We start from the raw sequence: 22,110 nt of genomic DNA, 5'->3' as shown, positions 1-22,110 counted from the left end.
TTGTGAGGAAAAAGAAAATGTGTTTGCTGTCCAGAAAGATAAATTTATATATGTATTTTTTAAAAACAACCTTTTAGGTTTACAACGTATGCGTATAAGGTCTTTGTACACAACAGTGTGGGTTTTACACCAAGTCAAGAAGCAACTGTGACCACGTTAGCCGGGCTTCCGGAGAGAGGAGCTAACCTCACTGCGATTGTTCTCAACCACACGGCCATAGACGTGAGATGGGCTAAACCAAGTAAGTCAGCTTCTTACATCTCTATTCCCCTTTCCCATATTCGTACCAAAACGAATTTAAAATGGACACATTAAAAAATGACAGAAACAAAAAGCCAAGTTCCCTGTGCTATTCTTCCTCAAAGGAAGTTCTCTCTCCTACTTGTCTATCCTTCTTGGGCCTTCTCTTCCTCCTTCCGTTCCTTTTGGATGGGGAATGTAGTTTTTGTCACACCAGTTGTGATAGAAATGTCCATATGCTAATTTGATAGCGATATAATATTGTGCACTTTCCTGAAGAGAGCTCTGCCCCATCTCATAATTCATCACTTATCAGCAAGATCCATTTACTAGGATTGCAGAAGTATGATGGCTTTTTCCAAGTGAATTGTCTTCAGCACTGGTAACAGCCAGAATTCCAGCTTGATACAGGAAAAGGAAGCCTGGCCACCATCCCTGGACTTACCACCATCACTGTTATTGCTTCAGTAACACTGCGGTTCACCCTGGGCGCATTCAGAACACAACTTTATAGGCAGTTAGAAGGGCTCCCATATGGATATAATCTGTTCCTGCAACTTTAGAAACCACAATAATTGAAATTTCAGATCTGGTTGGTCAGTAGAGTAGCATTTCCCAGCTGATCTGTTAATTTGTAGTGATCCATTATCACAATCAGAAAAAACCAAGACTGACTGTATCATGGAACTATGTATTGTAATCCTCCTTAGAAGCATCACTTGAGGTCTGGCAAATTGTTGAATCAAAACTTGCTAGACTATTACCAAATACTGAGAAATATCTGATTTGGAAATCCCCAATGAAAATATCCGTTTTGTAAAAGTAAACTGTATCTACTAGGATAATCATCTACTAGTACATAAAAAGTTGTAAAATGACTCCAGCTTGGGCAATCATAACCTTCTGATTTTGATTTTGTTATCGCTTAAGACGAGAAGTGCTTCCTATTTCTCTTAGAACATCTTGAGGGAATTTGCCCCTGTTACGTTGTATCAATTGTTGATTCAAACCAGTGTTAGGTGACATTAATTGTAAATTAAAACTAGTACTGGTTATGTCGATCTACACTGCCACTAAATAAGCCATTTTTACCAAAAGACTATCGCTCTAGGGTTTTTGTAAGGTTGCAGATTTCTAATGATCTGTGTCACCTCTACTGGGATCTCTTAAACCATTTACATGGAAGAACATAAGTTAATTGATGGTTATGATTACCTTCTGAGACACCTCTGGGAAAAACTACAAAGTTTTTATCTGGAGATGGATTTTTATGTATAATATATTTTCACTCATCTCCCTCTTTCTATTTCACCCTCAATACCTGATTCATCTTAAAAACCTACTTAGAAAGGTGGACGCCCTCCCCCGCATCTGACATTTGAATACTTCTCTTAAGATCTGGCGGCTGAATTATCACCAGTATAGGTCCTTTATGTTATAATTGCATGCCTGAAGTAAGCGTGCTTATAAAAACTGACAAACCTAATAGATCTGAAGCAGCTCACTGAAGTTTCATTACCTTGGTAAGCTGAACCTCTGACCTTCAGGATGTAGGTAATGCAGTCTGCTGTTATTTCCATTCATACCTTAGAAATTTTTCAGATAACTATTTGTGAGCACAAAGGTTAACTCTCAGAAGAGGGTCAGCTCTGTGAAAGTGTGTTGCATTATCATTTTCTTCCTTCCTGCAACCTGCTAAACTAAGTCAATTAAGTAGTCACTCCACTGTGAAAGGGCCACCTCTTTTTTGCAAGTTTAATTTCAATTGTTTTCTTGATTTGTAGGATAAAGTTGGACCTTGTCTAACATGCTAAAAGGCACAAAACTATAGGTTGAAAGTCATGAATAAGCTTATGAATATTTGCTTATTAAAAACCATAAAATATATTTTTAAAACATATTCTTTCTTAACTATGACCCTCCACATGGGCACACCATTTGGATAGCAAAATATCTCTGGTAAATTTTTACCAATCACAGCTTAACAGAGATAGGTATTAAAGTTTTAGAAGCACCTATTTTAAATGTTTGCATCTCTGTGTTGATATCATGTGAGGAAAAAGCATCCCTGCATCTGTTCAGTTCATTTTTATGGCAAATATTACAAACTGGCAGCACATGGACCATACTTACTCCCATCCTCCATGCATTGTTTTGCCAGCAGCATTTGAAAAAAAAATATTTTGCTAACATTTAACAATTAGAAGATTTCACATAAAGATTTTGGATTGATCTGAAAAACCCAATGATTGGGTGAAACTCTTCCCACATTGCTGAAGGGAAAATAATCAGCTGGCACTGGTTTCCCCTTTACACAGGCTGCACCCTCCTATCTTCCTGGTCCCTATATAGACATGAGGTTCTTATCCCTGCTTTCCATAATGAAAGATAATAGTTCAACCTAAGTGAAACACCATGAAGATAAATGACATAGTGGGGGGAAAATCCCACTTTTATAAGAAAAGATACAAAAATACCTTCACTTAAATTGTTTATGTAGCCCTAGGAGTTAGAAACTGGTACTTAATAACTTACCACAAATTACAGTTAGTCAGTAGCACTTCTCACACTCAGACTTCGAGCTCGAGCATCCCGTTTTCGACCGTTTCTCCTGCATTTGTCCTCAATGGTTATTAGCACTTTGTCAAGAGTGATTTAGTGAGATCCTTCCCATTTTGACTGCTCACTCTAAAATAAATGGTGAAAAATGCCCACGAGGGAAGGGGGTAGAAAGGCAGTGCCGCTTCTGAGGTCTCCTCGCTAACGAGGTCACTGACAGCCGGAAAAGAGCAAGAAAACACTGGAGGTGGTGAGAGAGGAAGGAACTGAAAAAGAGGAAATGGAAAAAATCATCCAGAACTCTCCAGAAAATTTGTAAAGTATGAAGGCATCACCATTAAAAAAATTTTAATCCACATAAAATTTAAATCCACATAAAATTAAATCCACATAAAAAGCATCTGCCTCATCTTGCTCTCTTAACCAGAAACCGCTAGATTTTGTAGCTAGAATTTTTGACTTGTCGGAACTTACTTTGTTCAGGTGGCAATACATATACATCATTCCAAATCTCACCTCTTTTGAAAGCACCCACCATCATTGGCTCACCTTGTCCCTCTGCTTCCCCTCCCATCGCTCCAGTTACCAAAGCAAATAGACTGGATGCGCCTTTTCCACTGGCTTTCTGCCTGTTCACTTGTGCACCTTCTGTAATCTGACCTTCCTCCCTTGCATTCTACTGATTTGGTCGTCTTGAAATCATTCCCATAATGACCCAATCCAATGCTCTCTTGTTAGTGCCATCCTATTCTGTTTCTCTGTGGTAGTGGGTCCATAAATGACCCCTCCTTACTCAAATGCTCCCTCCTGTGTCACCAGCTACTCTTGTTCTCATCCCCTAAAAGCTTTTTTTTTAAGTTTTTACAGTTTTATTGAGAAAGAATTGACATACACCACTGAATAAGTTTAAGGTATACAGCACGATGGTTTGATTTACATATATTATAAAATGATTACCACAATAAGTTTAGTTCTCATCCATCATCTCATATAAATATAATAAAAAGTATTTTTTTTCCTTAGGATGAGAACTTTTAAGACCTGCTCTCTTAACAATTCTCCTATATATTATACAGCATATATAACAATTTTCCTATATATTAAACTATCATCATCATGGTGTATGTTGCATCCCTAGTACTTATTTTTTTATTTTAATTTATTTTTTATACAGCAGGTTCTTATTAGTTATCTATTTTATACGTATTAGTGTGTATATGTCAATCCCAATCTCCCAGTTCATCCCACCCGCCCCCCCCAAAGACTTTCTCAAAGTTCCTCCTGAGTATTTTTCACCCTCTAACTCTCTTGTTGGTGATTCCATCTAAGTGTTTTAAATTCTCCTAACTAGAAAAGTGGCAAAACTCTGTGAAGCCATATGAAGGAATAATTTTTAACATAGGCTTTGGAATCAGGGAAACTTATGTTTGACTCCCAGTTGCAGTATTTTCTAGCGCTATGACCTAAAACGAGCCACTTAACTTCAGTATATCCTAGTTTCCTAATTCAGAATACAGAGATAATAATAATAACTGCCTTAAAATATGATGATAAAGATGAAATAATATATGTTTAGCACTTAGTAATCATTTAGTATTGGTATAAAGTATTGTTCTCTCTGTAAAATGTTTACAGTGCTTTCAGCAGCATTTTACCAAAAAACTTAGGCAGCCATTTCTTTTGTTTGCTTGCTTTGGGTTTTGTTTTGTTTTATGTTAATCATTTAGAGTCATTTTTTTTTTTTCAAAACAAACTACTTTATATAGATGTATAGTCGATTTACCATGTATTAGTTTCAGGTGTACAGCAAAGTGATTCAGATAGATAGATACATAGATTCTTTTTCAGATTCTTTTTCATTATAGGTTATTAGTGAAGCCATTTCTAATAAAAAAAATTGGGACATAATTTTGCAAAGCATTCAGGTAAAAGCATGTCTACAGTAAGCTGAAGATGGATAAAGACCAAATCTCACTTTATAATTACCTGACTTGGGTAGAAGGTAGAACTACTAACCACTGCTAACTCCCCTTTTCCTTTTAGTGGTGGTGCCGCATGTCCACCAATCTAGACTACCTTTACTAGCCTCCTTTGCAGTTAGTTGTGACCATGTGACTGTGTTTCTGCCAATAGAATGTGAAAAGAAATATGAGTCTTTTGGGGTCATAACCACAAAACACTAGGTACATGCCTATCTGTTCTCTGCTCAACCTCTCCCTGGACTAGACTGTGGATGCTACAGTGTTCTCAGTTTCAACTCTGCAGGCATGGCCAACACCCTAAGAGATCCAAAGCCACATAAGAGAAAGAACCTGGGTTCTCGAATGACCACACAGAGCACAATCTGATTCACTTCCTTTGAAGCTATTGTGTGAGTTACAGATTAACATTTATTGTATTTAAGTCACTTTATTTAAGGGCTTCTTGGTTACAGTAGCTTAGCTAACTAACTCTGTCCCTGTCTGCCCATATCAGTTCACTTTAAGAGCAGGAATGATCTGTCCTGTTTCCATGGCCAAATATAGAATGATGAATAATTAACACATTTCATATACATTTCCTTTAAATACAGTTTTCTCTGGAAGGTTATTGATTGAAAGGAGCTGGAACACAATGAGAGGCTAAAGGAGCTGGGGGCAGGGTGAGTTCCAAAATGCAGGTATTTGTTTTAGTTGCATAAACTAGATAGAAGGCATCTGATATCTTGCTGGGAAAAATAAGGAGCCTGGCTTGGATCATAGCTCAAGAGACTCTACCCACTTCTTCATGTGAGCAGTTTTACCCTCAGGCAGAGTAAAAATTGTCTTAAGAAGTAGTTGTGATAAGTTCAGGTTTTCCAAGAAGTGCTTAGTTGATGACACAGAGCTCTGCACAATAGAACTTGGGGAACTGGACTCTAGTTTGAGAATCTGTGAGCAAGAAAAACACTTCTATTATACAATAGCCTTAATAGGGTCCTTCCAAGTTTCTATATAGGAACAAAGTTACCACCCACTGAGCCTGCTGAAGAATTCCATCCTAGACAAATCAATTAGGAGACCTATTAAATGGAATGGTTTACTGTAATTGCTCTAGATCAGGGCCACAGACTTTTTTGTAAAGGCCCGGAGAATAAATACTTTAGGTTTCGCAGGCAATATACATTCTCTGTTGTAACTACTCAGTTTTGCCATTGTGGCATAAAAACAGCAATAGATAACTCTTATGGGCACTGAGATTTGATTTTCACATGTCGTGAAACACTATTATTCTTTTGATTTTTTTTCCCAACAATTTAAAAGTGTAAAAACCATTCTTAGCTCACAGGTTATATACCAAGAGGTGGCAGGCCAGATATGGCCAACAGGACAGATTTTACTCATGGTAAAATCATGAGTTTGTTGACCCCTGATCTAGATGATAAAGATCTAGAGGACATAACTGATGTTGATAACAATCTCTAAAAATAATCCAACAGCATATACAGAGTGTAATCCTTTTGCAAGAGGACTTCAACCAGCCCATCTAATAACTGTTTTAAATTATTTGGAAATCCATTAACCAAGAAGAGGGGCTTGTTTTAGATTTGAGAATTTTCTATGCCTAAGACCACATTTCTGACCTGTACATGGAGAGCACCAGCAAAAATGTCATTTAATAGCAAAGATTTTATCCAAAGTCTATAACCCTCTTCTTCAACTCACTGAGGTTGACCTGATATGCTACAGTTAGGACAATACCTACTTATAAATGTCTGTGGTCTATAAAATATGGGTTACTGAGAACAGGATTAGAACACCTGAGAAATATTTCCCAATGTACACATATTTAACATAATCTCGTAGGAAGTCCTCATACCATCCTGCTGCTTCAAACACAAGTTAGTATTCATAGCTTACTCCAAAGTATATGTATAACTCTACTTCAGATATTCACACTTTAATTTTGAAGTAAACCTGGTGGCCACAAAAACACTTCAAACTCAAGAAGTCTCAAGTGAAACAATACCTTTCAAATCCTCCATCCCATAATTACTCCTATGTTTTCATCTTGATTCCTAGGATTCACACAAGACCCAAGACCAAAACTCAGACTTTTATCTATAGCTCTTCCTTATCCCTTTCTAAACTCTCCTGGGTCATTTAAGGACCTTGGCTCTTTCCATGTGGTGCATCCACATTCCTTCAGGCCTTGAGATCCTTCTCTTGCTGGGAAAACTAGAGACAATCAGAGATGGTCAATTGGTCTTTAACACCTCGGTCCAAAAATGGCACAAACTGGCCACATGACCTCACCCAGATGCAAGGAGCCCAGGAAATGTAGTCTACCTATTTGACAAGAAGAGAGACACATGGGTCTCGGTGAGTGCTAGGGATTTTTACCACAACTTTTCTGTAGTGATTTTTAAAGTTTAATTGCTATTTAGCCTGTTAATGCTGCTAGTAGTTAGTGATGTCTTTCTTGATTTTTCTGTGTCTCTCTATTTTATGTATGATCAAGAATTTAGTGTAGTGTTACTTTCCTTGCCCTTCTCACCTGCCACTTTCAGTGTTTGGTCTATAAATTATTATATAATCATTTTACACAATTAACTTCTCTAGTTTTGATATTTTAGCATCAATTCTTAAACTTCATGAATCTTAAGTTCTGGATCTTGATTCATCGTTTTGTCTTCTAGATAACATTATTGGAAAATTTTTATAATTAAAGTTAAATAAGTTAAATAAATGAGCTATATATTCTCTTAACTTCTGCCTAAATAAGAACATTTGTCTGTTGTCCTTGCACATTCTCTTAATTTTTACCTATATAAGAAAATCTTTCTGCTGTATTTGCACATAAATAATGACTTAGCTGTGTATGAATTTTTGGATCAAAATATTTTCCCTCAAAACTTCTTGAAATTTTTCCATTGTCTTCCAAATTTGTTGTTCCAGGGAAGTCTGAAACTTGCCTGAATTTTTTTTCTCCTTTGTAGATGATATTTTAATTTTTAGTTTATTTGAGAAATGTCTTAATGATCCATGATATGCCTGTGTTTGGATATATTGCCATTATTTTAGCCAAAACTGTATTAATCTATTCAATTTATAGACATAAACCTTCATTTTGGGTCAGGTTTTATGGGATATTTTATATCCTTGATTATTTATTCCATTTCTTTTTCAAGTTAGTTAAATTTTTTTCATTCTCTGTTCTCAATATCTATAATTTTGACACTGATTTCTTCTTAGTCATTTTCCTCTTTATTTTTTTCCTGTCCTACCTTTTTAACTCTGTCCTTTTCTGCTTTCAATGTGGATTTTAATTCTGCCATTGCTTCTTATGTTTCCTTACTTTCCTTTCTTATTTAAGAAGGTCATTTAATATCTTCATGTCTTCATGTCTATCTTTCCATAAAACAGTCACCTGTTTCCTAGAGCATCTTTTGCACAAAGGCATGTCCCTTTCGTTATTTTTAAAAACACCATGCAAATGTTTTATAAAGCTTTCATCTTATTTGTATAGAAGTAGTATATGAAAGACAAATTCTACTTTTGGAAGTTCTGGACAGTGTTTCCCTTATCTTATGCTATCAAGAACCCTTGTAATTCATGTTTTTCTCTTTTCAAAAAGAGAAATATATTCAGGTCCAGTTTTTACCAATCCACAGGGAGGGTGAAATTTGCTCGTCTCCTTATTCCAGCTATTTCAATTCTAACAGCGTTCCTCAAGGTCAGCAACCTTGAATTGTGTGTTGGCCAGTGGAACTGAGGATGTATCTTCTGTTTCTTAGCTGGTTCACTGACTTAGAGCCCACTGAAATTTGAAAACCTTGTTTGAACAATGTAAAAAGACACTCCTTTGCATGTACTGCTCCCTGAACTTCTCACAGTATGACTAGGAATATGAAGATCATTTAATCTATTTAATGTGTTTCTACTGTTTTTCTGTGTTTTGGACTCTGCACTGTAATGTCAATGAAGGAAAAAAGATGAATGTTGAAGCAGATGGCGAGAGGCAGGGCAGTGCAGAAACCTGGCCCGTGTTGCCTAGAGATGCTGCCTGTTTCTGGTTAGAAGGGTCTCATCCCATGGAGTAAGATGGAAGCAATGGAACTGAACCCCATCTTTTCCTTTCTTCTTTGGGACACGATTCTGTTCTATTTCAGGGGGTTGACGTATGGCGCATGGCTAAGAATGGACATTTAATGACATTTCATCCAGATATTGTCATATGATCTTTGCTCATCTTGAACTTATGGTGCTAGCCCCAATATTTTCAGTGTATATACACAGGTCCATTCCCTGGAACTTGATAGAAGAGATATCAGGCACATTTAACCATGGTAAAATCCATTTATATTTCTGAGTAGAATTTGAAAGCATTTCATTAATACTGTATCTTTAGCACTTGAATTTCTAACCGGCATGCTTATGTAACAAACTAAAATACAACAAGAACTTCAAATCTAGCAGACTTTCTATTATATCTTAGCTGCCATAAATTAATGAGGAATCATACTGTAGGGCAGCAGAAAATAATTCTAATGATAGAAGGAACTTTTGCCCTCACAGAACCAGTGACTTTGCTGTACTCGACAAATATTATCATTTGGGAAAATATCAATGGACACCAAGAGCCAGTTCCCGACAATGCATTATAATGACCTCATTATTAAAGGTGCTTACGTTTTGTGACATCAGAGAAAAGAGACATCTCAATCTCCAGCGTTTTCCAAAGTAGTTGCTAAAGATCTCTTACTATAAACTCTTTCAACTCTACTGGCATACCAAACGTTTATAACTATTGCTGGATGTTAGGCCAAAGTGGTAGTGCGCTCAGGAAACAAACAAAAAATAAAAATCAAACCAGCATTCAGTTTTGATGTAAGACCCCCCCCCCCAAGATCTTAATGAACAGGGGTTCTTAAAAGAAAGTCATGCAGTTCCCAAAACCATATTCCTTTTCATGGCCATACGCCAGGATCTCACATATTAGAGACACTGTACTTCAATGACCATATTCCTTTTCATGGCCGTATGCCAGGATCTCACATATTAGAGACACTGTACTTCAATAACCATAAAGAGAAATGCCACCTTTCCCTCCCCATCCTTGCTTAGTGCTGCAGAACAGTGTTAACACAAGCTTTTACATACAATTTTTGGAGCATTTACATACAAAACTCCAACCCCCAACCCTAACACAAATCAAGGTAATAGATCCTGCTTAAGGTCTTCAAAAATAATGCTAATTGAAGCAGAGCAGTATACTATTTTCTACCTAAGAAAATCTGAGTGTTGTGTGTCTTCTTTTTAAAGCATCGTAATAGGAAAATCATGAGAAGAACTTAGTGCAAGAATGGAGAAATTGGGTGAAAGGAAAAAGAAAACAACAAACTGGTCTTTGAAAGGACAAGGGCTGAGGAATTGCTGAGTTATATTTGTGAGACAGTAAGCAATTCCTTTTAGCATCCTTTAAGAGCTTGTCTACATCTTACAGACAACAGTGAACTAGGAGAAAAGGATGGGAGCCTTGATCAAAATTCAAATATCATCCTAGGATCCTACTGAGTGAATCTTTAAGGAGAGCATACTACTTCACTTTGCTACATCAACAGTGCACATAACAGGGTATCTGTCTAAACATTCTTCCAGGTATCATTTAGCAGATTTTGTTAGCAAGTGAAAAAATTCCTCAAGTTTTAGAATCTGTGTCAGGACATGCCCTCATTTATATTAGCATAGAGTTCTCTCTAGAACTATTACTTATGAACAGAAGTTTTTCCCTGTACTGCATATTTTTATTTTACTCAATTTCCTTTCATAAGTATTATATCAAAGTTTTGAAGATTAGTTATATACTTATAAATATTAGGTTGGCCCAGGAGTTCATTTGGTTTTAAGTGAAAATAAAAGACACAGTTTTCATTTTTACCAAGAACTTTACTGAGCAATGTATTCACTAACCGAACGAACTTTTTGGCCAATCCAATAGCATAATTAACATATTTAAAAGCAATTTAAAAGTTTATTTTCCTGTGAAGTTAAGACTCTATGCAATTAATTATGAGATGGGGGTGGAATCACCTTTGTTTAAAAAAGGTAAAACCCAGCACCCCTCTAAGGAAAATTCCATAAGCTTTCCCTTTTCTCATTCTAGGAATAGCTAATGATAGTGTATTCTCTGTCTTTTCCCCCCGAGACCCTTTTATATCAGCTACATTTACAGTGTCCTGTGTTAATTGTTAACAGCTTTTCAAGACCTACAAGGTGATGTTGAATATTATACACTTTTTTGGAGTTCTGCTACCGCCAATGAATCTCGAAAACTCCTCCCAGATGTAAACTCTCATGTCATTGGCCACTTAAATCCAAACACAGAGTATCGGATTTTTATCTCTGTTTTCAACGGAGTCGCCAGCATTAACAGTGAAGTGCTGCATGCAACCACTTGCGACGGCGGTGAGTCCAGATTTCAAGGGATGCTCGGCTTCAGAGATGCGAATGAAATTGATTGATTCTCGCTGAGGCTGAGATCAGTCATCCTTCCGTTATAAAATTTCCGGTGTTGGAGGGAAGGGGGTCGGAGCTAAAATGCTTAAGTGCTGGCTGTCGTCAAGTGGCAGATCAATAAGTGGTCCCGTGGAGACAGCGACACAAGGCTCCAATCATGGGATATTAGCCCAGTTTGTTCCTGTTCTTTTCAGTGTATGCTTAGTTGGGAGCTGAGTTCACATCAATACATGGTGACATTTAGAAACTTTTTTTTTTAAGAATTGCTCTCAGAAGCAGGATGCTATTCACAACGACAGCCAAGCACAGTGAGGGCCCTCCCTGAGTCACCAGAAATGGTAGGTGGAAGTTCAGCCACTGAGAAAAATTGCCTGTGACTCATTTCTAAGCCAGTTAGCAAGGGGATGGAAGCAAGGGAAGCAACTTGTGAATCTGAAATGTGTTTGGAATGGTCTTTCTAATCTTTTTGGCTTTCTAAAGTCTCATTATAAACATTATAATATCATTACCTCCAAGCAAGCGTTCCAGGTCATTAACAGAGCACTTTAAGTGTGGAACCCATTTCCCTTCGTGGTGCCAAAGGTTGACACCTTTTGTTTATAAAATAGAATGGATCACAAGGACAATTTTTCAACTAGTTAAGATGAGCTCTTATGATAAAAATAGGTCTTTGCATAGTTATTTCTGACATGCTTGAATAATTGTATAATTTAACGCCAAGCAAGATTTTTTTTCTAATGTTAGATTTCATCATTACCTATGGTAATCAACATTCCAAATCATTTACATAATGACAATATTGCATTATTGCTTCATATTGCTTGAGTTACAAGCTAGTAACATCAAATGATTTTTCACGTTCCACCAGCCTCGATATATTTGAGTTATATTTTTTTTGCTTAAGGAGCAAATTTTCATTCTTTTTTTTTTTTTTCTTCCCTGAGAGGTTTGGAGGAGTGCAGGGATGGGAACAGAGACAAATAATAGATATGTGTTAGTGGTGCAGATGGGTGAATAATTTATCATCATATCCCACTGGTCACATAGTATTGAAGATTAGCACTACGCTGGTGGTATAAAGCATTTTACCACCAATTCTCATGGTTTCTAACTGAGAGTATAATAAGCCAATTTACAGAGGACTACAGACTGTGATAACTTCATCAGAGGAAAGCAGATAAGCAACAAACCCTTCACTCAACCTAAATACTAATCGGCATTTAGTTTAACAAGTGCTTTTTCAGAGGCAGCTGGAGTTTATTCGGTTTCTTCCTTTAATTCCAGAGCCTCAGGGCATGCTTCCTCCAGAGGTTGTCATCATCAACAGTACAGCTGTACGTGTCATCTGGACAGCTCCTTCAAACCCAAATGGTGTTGTCACTGAATATTCTGTCTATGTAAATAATCAGCTCTACAAGACTGGAATAAATGTGCCTGGGTCTTTCATTCTGAGAGACCTGTCTCCCTTAATGATCTATGACATTCAGGTTAGAACGTTGTTTTTTTGAAGGTTAAGCTTATGGGTGTGTTAAATAAAACATGCTGGGTTATGTCTCTTAGTGGATACCTTCCATCTTGGTTACACATGATTTATTTGCTGGGGAAGGGGAGAGAAAAGAGGGAAATTGATCTGGATTAAATCTGTTTGGGGCGGGCAAACACACGAGTCACTGGAGAGGGGATAATGGGACTGTGGAAAGTGATGGTGATGAGGATGGTGATGATATTGTCACTGGCAAAAGGAAGCAAATCATGTGTTTGCAGTCAGTCTTGCCAAGCAGCTTGCCTTTTTCCTGGTTCTTTTACTGATAACAAAACCAGAATTAGCCTATAACTGTGGAGATATTCTTTCTACTCCTATTTCTGCTACTTATTAAATGTCATAACTTTAGGGAAGTTACGTAACCTCTCTTGGTGTTGATTGTCTCTTTTGTAAGAGCAAAGGACTAGATGACTTAAAACATTCTGTCCCCGTCTAGCACTCTGTGATTCTGAACCCAACACCAATAGCAAAAATAAATGAATGTATGGCAGACGAAAAATATTAAAAGATTTTATCTGAGGATGAAAGAAATATATCTGTTCATCCTTCAACAAATGTTCAATGATCCTCACCTATATGAAAACAATTGCATTTAAGTTTTTTGCCCTTGGACCTCTTTGAGAATCTGTTGAAGTCAGTGCACACTGCCCTAGAAAAATGTGTATATTTTGATGTTTATATGACAAAAGTTAACATGCAATTTCAGAGAGTGCATTGACCATTTGAGAGCCAACTCCTAGATCTCTTTGAGATCTACTGATCTTAAAAGTAGAAAAAATATAAAGAATATTAAGGCATATAAAACAAGGAACTTACCTTCAAGGAATTGGAAATCTTGTCAGAGCGCTAGGATATAAAAGATAACAAGGCCAAATGCAAAAATTAATGATAAAAACAGGATTTTTCAGAAGCTCAAAGTTTAGAGAGAAGGGTTGCCATATGGTAAATTTTTAACTAAACTATGCTCCTTCTAAAATTTATAAGAGCTTTTTAAATATTTTTCAGAAGATATTAAGTGCGGAAGTTGTATTTGACCACAGAAAACTTCACTGGCTCTGTTCATTAAGTGAACATTTCCCCAGCCCCTTCTTTCCCACACATATGAAGTTGAAACATATGTAAGCATCTAGCTACAACCAATGCATTAGCCTCTCCACTACTAGGCCTAGCTTCCTAAGAAAATGACATAAAAAGATGTTTCATAAAAGAAGAAATGTGCATTGATTATTTTTCATTATGTTCCATGATTCCCGTCTACCCACCTGAGTTACCTTAGCCTGGACCAGTGGACTGATATTTTTGTTCATGACTCTTAGAGTGAATCTATGTATGTGTGTAGCTCATCAATCACATTATAAAATGAAAATCACATTCAAAATAAATAGAAATATAACCTTATGAACAAGGTTAGCATAGGAAGGTGATGAAGGATTTGCTGTATTTTCCTCTTTGGGACGCTGGTGGAGAAAACCAACTGAGCCCTTGAAAGGCAGCTTATTCATTTGCTTTATGGGACTCAAAATACAGCCTGGGGGTGAGATCACTGGGTGCTGTGCATGCATATCCAATATCAGCCTTCCAACCATAGAGCAAGAGTTGACATGTAAGCGTTCCAGGCATGTTCTACTCTGACAAGCTTCACTCAGACCTATTGGTTTGAGTCACTAATGGCCTGAGGAGAGTGCATTTTGATCCAATTTGGGACATGGAAACATGAGGAGACAAAAGACCAAATTAGAATCTAACACTTAGATTTTGTTATAAGATGTTCTTATTCTTCATAACTGTATTTTATGAAGCTCCTCACTGTCCAGAAATGCTGCACTTGAAATAGTTGTTGCATTACTGGGAATTTGAATATCAAATTTCAAAGATTTTTATTTCTGATGTGAAGAGTGATTTGGTTCCATTTAAAATATGCACTTAACTGATATGCCTAATACTTTAAAACTAAGATTCTCTATACTAACACTCTCTGTAAAATAGCCACTGATTTTAAAGCAGACATGTAGCTGCACCAAAGCATCTGCTTTTTTGAATGAATCATTTTCCATATCCCTTTTTAAAGGGAATAAGCATTTCCATTTTTAATTCAATTTTATCTCTTTTTATGCCCCAAAGATGGAGACTTGGAATATTGCATTATCAAGGAAGTGAAAATATTGACACATTTCTCTAAAGTCAAAGTAAAAGCTTTCTGGAGAATCATTTAAATACACTTAAGTTTAGAACTTAAAGCTATGCTTATTATTTAGATAATAAGACAGTAGGGTACAGTAAAGCCTGAATCAGATATTTCATATCTTATCAGCTTGATCATATTCCCTGATTTCTCTGACCCCTCCATTTACAAACTTCTGAACGTGGAGTTGTAAACATTCAATAAAATTATCTGTGCAAGTACCCATCATAATATTTGGCATATAAAAGATTCAGTTGAGTTGATTTTGAGTTATCTCACTATGCATCATATAGTCAAATATTTCCCAATATGCATGTCCTTAATTCTATTATAGCAAGCATATTTTAAGTTTATCTGCCTGTTAAGTTTTTTGAGGTTTCATTGGACATATTCAGAGTAAACAGCCTTGACAGTGTTTAAATATCTACTAAATATTAGCTCCAAATGCTATGTGGCATAAATAAATCACACAAAAGCATTATAAAAACTCCCATTTAGGTGCAAACTGCCCCATGAACAAAGCGACATAGCTACTAAATATAACACATAGCGCATTTGTCTTTCCTCAAATGCCAGTTGAAATTCAGAGAACTGTGTTGCTTTAAAGGCTCAGGATTAGTGTTTAAGATTCATCAGTATCTAGTATCCTCCATTTATGTATTAAATGCTGAAAGTAAATTCGCATTGGAAAAAGTGCAGTTCCTCTTTGGTTTACATGTTAATGGAGAGCAGAAGGGTGTCGCTTTGTAGATTGTCCACGAGCGATCTCCTGTATGTTCATCTGTCTCTCCCCCCCTCTTATCGAATATGTTCCTTCTGTGTTACTGATGCTTGATGAACCTGATTTCTAATCTTTAGTTATTCCACCCTCCTCGGTTTTTATTCAGATTAGGTGGCAGAATTAAAGGGTGAGTGATGAGTTTCTGCTGTGATTAAGGTAAAAATACAATTGCAGCTGGAACAAATGGATATAAAATAGCTCAGCCATATTGGAAAGCTTCCCTAGACCTCATTTTTCTTCCATTAGACATTAGCATTGAGGCTATTTGCTATAAAGTGTCAAGACTTCCAGAAGATATCATCATTACCCTCTCTTGTTATAGATCCAGAGAGCAGTATGCAGTGATAACATATTATGCTTGCCAACTGTCACCTAAACATCCTCCCATCCTTAACTGTGCTCCAAATAGACGAATATGTCTGTCTCTTTCTGAATGGTTGGAACCAGAAACTAAACATCACCATTTGAATCACTAGATCAATTGTTCTGAGCTCATTTCTGTGCTTTATTTTGACCTTTCCCACCAGACTTAATTAACGTAAAAAATTAAGATTGATTAAACCCTAAGATGCTGTAGAGAACTATGAGACTCCTGTGAAATGAGGGTGGGTGAGGTTCAGTCCATCAGCAATCTGTATTTTGAAAGTATTTGCAATAATTCGTTTCTAAACTAACATTTGCAGGTTGAAGTCTGCACAAAATATGCCTGTGTGAAAAGCAATGGAACCCAAATCACCACCATGGAAGATAGTCCAAGTGATATACCAGCTCCCACAATTCATGGCATCACTTCAAGGTACAAATTTTTTGTCAGTTAATCTAAAGAACTGATCATAAACAATGAAAATAAAAATCAAAGGTATCATCCCAGCCATGATAATCTCATTTAGTAGATTACTATAAATATGTGTGTAAATCAAATGTTTGATATTATTAGGTATTGATCTCCAATAGACACGTCCCCTAACATTTAAACTTTGATATCCCTGCTTGCCCAGCCTCACTTCCTTTTACTCAGTAATTGTGAACAAATGCTGAAGTGCATGGAAAAGTTGTCCTTCAGTAAATCCTTTCGTGAGGCAAATAATACAACTTTAACTAGAATGACTACCTTCTAACTTAATCTCTTTGAAAAAATTAGATTTAGAGATATCAGATTCCCCTAAAGCTAGAAACATCTGTAAAATAATTACAGGAGATAAATTATTGAATAACTGTTACCAATTTTACCAGATTCTTCATAGAATCCTTTTATTTTTCTGTATACTTTTGTTGCTGAGTGGTGATCAAAGTTTGAAAGTGAGCCTCTTTTCAATTCAAAATAGCAATAAGAAGAAAAAGATTTAACATCAAGTTTCCCAAGCCAAAAGTGATATTAAGTTTTCATCTCTCTGTATCAAGCCAAGGCTAGAGAAAGAAACCTGAGTATTCCCATATCATACTTTTGCCCCAACCAAATGAATCACCCTTCATCTACACACACATACACACACCCCATGTACACACATGCACACTGGCTAAAATAATCAACCTGTTATAAAATATTTCAATTCTGAAGGATTCCTTTATGACGTATTGAAATTTCTAGGTCTTTTTTTTTGTTAATCAGTTCAATAGTACCTGTACTGATTTGGGGAACTAGCGATTAAAATAATTAGAAAAACTCAAGTAATTGTATTCTTAGATGTTCGGAGCAAAAGTCATATCTTGTTTTCTTGAGTACATCTATAAAACACATGATGATATCTATCTAATGTAGGATATGTTCATTAATCGATAATTCCCTCAGCAGCTTTTGCCCACCTTTCCACAGGATTGCCTACCTTGTAGGGGGAAAATGGTCAAGTTTAAGGGATACCAAAAAGCTTTATTTAATTTTTCAGCAAACACACTTGTGGGTATAATAATATAAGAAGTGAAAGTAATACAAAGAAATATAAGACATGGTTCTAAATGTTCACAGTTCCAGTCTACTGTGGCAGACACTTCCCTAAACAAATATTTATAGAACAGTGTGAGAAACACTACAACAGAAGCTTATAATGTGCAAGAAGTGCATAAAAAAAATACCAAGCTCTACCCATGATTATCAGTGAAGGCATCATGAAAGACGTGACATTTGAGTTCCTTCTTAAAGAACTCAAGGAAGAAGTATAGGTAGGTGGGTGGATGTTGTCACATTTCTTGCCTATTAGCATCCTTATGACTCAAGCTCAGGTGAATGGCATAAGGGAATATGTCTTAGATTACATATTTACATGTAGCTAAAAATAATACGCAGGCTTTTTTAGAAATAGAGCAAATACCCATATGTTTCTCTGCCTCTAAGATATTTTTTAAGAAGATGCTTGCAGATGATAACAGAGAAAAAATATTTTTTAGTTGTGATTAAAGACTGCTTATCCCCAAATATAGTAAATTGGTGGCACAAACATTAAAAAGGGTATACAACAAGAGCAAGGAAAATAGCAAAGCAGATGACAATAACAGAAGAGAGATTTTAATACAATTTTTGAAAGCAGTATTTGGCAGGGAGAGGCAAATGACTTTGTACAGTGGTGAAATTTACAACCAAAGTGTTGGTTGGCAGAGGGAGATAATGACATAAAACAAACTAATTTGCTCTGCCGGGAGAACCTCAATGGCTGAGCACTTAACAAGCTTTCAGAATTGTGAAGAAGAGGAAGATGGGGTAAAGTTCAAAGCTGATAGTTTACAAAAGAGTGGTTGGGACCTGTAATTAGTCAGGGTTCTCCAGAGAAACAAAACCAAAAGTGAAGACTCAGGAAAGCTGGGGGTGTAGTCCCAGTCCGGGTCCAAAGTTTTGAGAATTAGAGGTGCCAGTGGTATAAATCCCAGTCCAAGTCTGAGAGTGAGAGAAGACTGATTAGATCAGGTAGTTAGGCAGAGAGAGGAAATTCTCCCTTCCTTCACCTTTTCATTCCACTCAGACCCTCAACTGATTGGGTGATATGCCCACCTACATTATGGAGAGCAATCTGCTTTACTGTGTCCACAGATTCAAATGCTAATCTCATCAGAAACAACCTTGCAGATACACCCAGAAATTATGTTTAGCCAAATGTCTGGACACCCTGTGGCCCAGTCAAGTTAAAAATTACCCATTACATAAAATTAGCCATTACAGAATGAAAGGTTGCCTACCTCTGTATTATTCATCCATGTGTCTATTTCTCTTCCTCCATGTGGCATATTCCATCACAAGGAGATTAGAAGTTTTTTTTCTCAAGAAACTGAACAGAGGTATTTAGAAATTAGGGCTACTAGGCACAGTGGAAATCTGGGATGAGGGGCAAAGGTAAAAATCATGTTAAAGTGGTTAGACTACAATTAGAATGATGGCACCTCAGTGGCTTTCCCCAGCTCTGTTCTTAGAAACAAATACCTAGTCATAAATGTTTCCACACAGGAAGGGCATTCTTCTCTGGAAAAGTTTGAATGACTCCAAATAAAATACTTCCGGGAACTAGCAGATAGGGATCACCTAACAGAAAAGGTAGCTAACCATCTGGTCACACAGTAGTAAAGCACATCAGTCAAGAAGCCTCACTCATATACAATATAAAGCTTCTAGTCATCTTTTTTTAAAATCTCAAAGATGAAAAGAAAATTAAAACAGAGGAATAATTCAATAGACACAGGGACAATGCAGGATGAGGAAAATATCCATAACAATCTCAGAGGGATAAAAAGACATCCTCTATCTATAAAACAACACCAAAAAATCCTACTTGGAAGAAAGAATCAAAGTAAAGCAGGATGTGGGGGGGGGGGTACCTCATGGAAATTAAAAGTGTGAGAGCTGAATTGGAAATTTAAGGTAAAGTCTCTGAAAGTGCAATAAAAAGTAAATATGTTAATACAAATGAAATTTTTAAGAGAAAGTTTTAAAATCCAGGAAATCAAATATTTGGATAATAAGAGTTCCAGAAAGAGAGAACAGAGGAAAAAGAAGGGGGAAAATAATCAGAGAAAAATGACAAGAAAATATGCCCCCCCCCACCAGAAAAAGGAAAAGACAATATCCCAGAACCAAAGATACCAGTATGTAGATTAAAAGCTACTATAGATACTAGCACAGTGATTGAAATAAGAGCCAATAAAGGGATATCATCAGGAAATTTCAAAATACCAGGTTAAAAAAAGCACATCCAAAAAACTTCTAGGAGGAAAAGACAGATGGTGTACATACTGCATTGGGAATTTGAATGGCATTATCAGACTATAAACAGTAACATTCATTGCTAAGAAAACAATGAAACAATGCCTTAAAATTCTGAATTAAAAAAAGAACCTTTTCGTCTTATAAATTCCATACTCAGTCAGCTATCAACTGATATTGTTTTGGATTAGCAGAGAGGCAATTTAAGACAGGTGAAGAGAAAAAAAATATAGATTCTGTAAAAACTGACAAGGGTGTGAAGAGAACTGCCTAATTTTAACAATGAATTAAACTTCCAAAAAGATTCTGGGTTTGCTAAATTTGTTTACTTTTTAATTATTCTCTTAATTTTTTTATTTTGTTTTTAATTTACATATAGTAAAATACACTCTTTTTTGCTTCACAGTTTTATGAGTTTTGACAAGTACATATGAACTTGTCAAACATATGAACACCACTACAGTTAAGATATAACACTGTTCCATTATGTCAGAATATTTCTTCACACTGGCCCCTTTATAGCCACTTCCTTCCTCCTCCACCCTCCTCCAAACTGAGCAAACACTGCTCTGTTCTGTTCTCTATAATTTTTCCTGTTCCATGTTGTCATATAAGTGGAATTATACAGTATGTAGCCATTTAAGCCTGGCTCCTTTCACTCCGCATAATGCATTTAAGATTCATCCATGTTATTGCATATATTAATAGTTTGTTAATTTTTGTTACTGAATAGTATTCCATTGTATGAATATACCACAGTTTGCGTACCATTTGGGTAGTTTCCAGTTCTTGGTGACTATGAATAAAGTTGATATAAACATTATGTACATAATGTGAACGTAGATTCTCATTTCACATGGGTAAATAACTAAGAGTTGGATTGCGGAATCATAGCATAAGTTTACATTTTACTTACTTTATAAGAAACTGCGAGGAAAGGTGGGGAATGGGATGAATTGGGAGATTGGGATTGACATATATACACTACTGATCCTACGTATAAAATAGGTAACTAATGAGACCCTACTGTATAGCACAATGAGCTCTACTCAATGCTCAGTGGTGACCTAAATGGGAAGGAAATCCAAAAAAGAGGGGATATAGGTATACTTATAGCTGATTCATTTTGCTGTACAGTAGAAACTAACACAACATTGTAAAGCAATTATATTCCAATAAAAATTAATTAAAAAAAAAGAAACTGCCAAACCAATTTCCAAAGTGACTGTAACATCTTGCATTCCTACTAGCATTGTATGAGAATTCCAGTTGCTTCTCATCTTTGCTAGAACTTGATATTCTGCAAGAATTTTTCCTCTCTCTCTCTCTCTCTCTCTCTCTCTAGCTCTTTTAATAGATGTTTAGTGGTGTGTCATTATGGTTTTAATTTACATTTATTTCCATGATGATTAATGATATTGATCATCTTTGCAAATGCTTTTTTGGCATTTGTTTTCTCCTTTGATGAAGCTCTTTTTCAAATATTTTATTAATTTTTTACTTGGATTTGTTGCTTTCTTATTGTTGAGTTCATATTTTTGAAGTATATTTTGGATTTGAATTTTTGTCAGATATATGATTTGCAAATATTTTCCTCTCATTTATGGCTTGTCTTTTCATTCTCTTAATTGTTTTTATTTAGAGCAAAGTTTTAAATTTCAATAAAGTTCAGTTTATCACTTTTTTCATTCATGGACTGTGCATTTGGTGTTGTATCTAAGAAATCCTTACCTGAGTCAAGTCACAAAGATTTCCTCTTATTTTTTCTACTAGAAGTTTCATATGTTTACATTTTGAATTTATGTCTATGATTCATTTTATGTTAATTTTTCTATAAACTGAGATGTGGGTCAAGGTTAACATCTTTGCATAGGGATATCCAATTTTTCCAACACAATTTGTTGGAAAGACTATATCTTCTCCTTTGGACTGCTTTTAGACCTCTGTCAAAATCAGTTTAACACATTTTATAGATCGTTTTTGAACTCTCTATTCTGTTCAGTTTATCAATGTGCATATTCATTTCCCAGTATCATACAATCTTAATTACTGTAGCTTTACAGTAAGTTGTAAAATCATGTATTATGAGTTCTTCAACTTTAAGCTTTTTAAAAATTTTTCTGACCTTTCTCATTACTTTGCTTT

General features: G+C 36.0%; 1 protein-coding gene across 1 annotated transcript in view; it reads left to right on the top strand.

The window, feature by feature from the left end:
- The window catches only part of USH2A (usherin), a 737,336-nt gene that overhangs the window by 478,248 nt on the left and 236,978 nt on the right, over window positions 1-22,110 (top strand). Inside the window, exons 34-37 of the mRNA XM_060127145.1 lie at window positions 78-241; window positions 11,016-11,225; window positions 12,561-12,763; window positions 16,466-16,578. Coding sequence (XP_059983128.1) covers window positions 78-241; window positions 11,016-11,225; window positions 12,561-12,763; window positions 16,466-16,578 — 690 coding nt within the window. The remainder of the gene's footprint in view (window positions 1-77; window positions 242-11,015; window positions 11,226-12,560; window positions 12,764-16,465; window positions 16,579-22,110) is intronic.

This window comes from Lagenorhynchus albirostris, chromosome 2 (assembly GCF_949774975.1).
Source record: "Lagenorhynchus albirostris chromosome 2, mLagAlb1.1, whole genome shotgun sequence".
NCBI classification, from domain to species: Eukaryota; Metazoa; Chordata; class Mammalia; order Artiodactyla; family Delphinidae; genus Lagenorhynchus; species Lagenorhynchus albirostris.
Note: the sequence above shows the minus strand (reverse complement) of the source record. Positions and strands in the feature narration are given on the sequence as shown.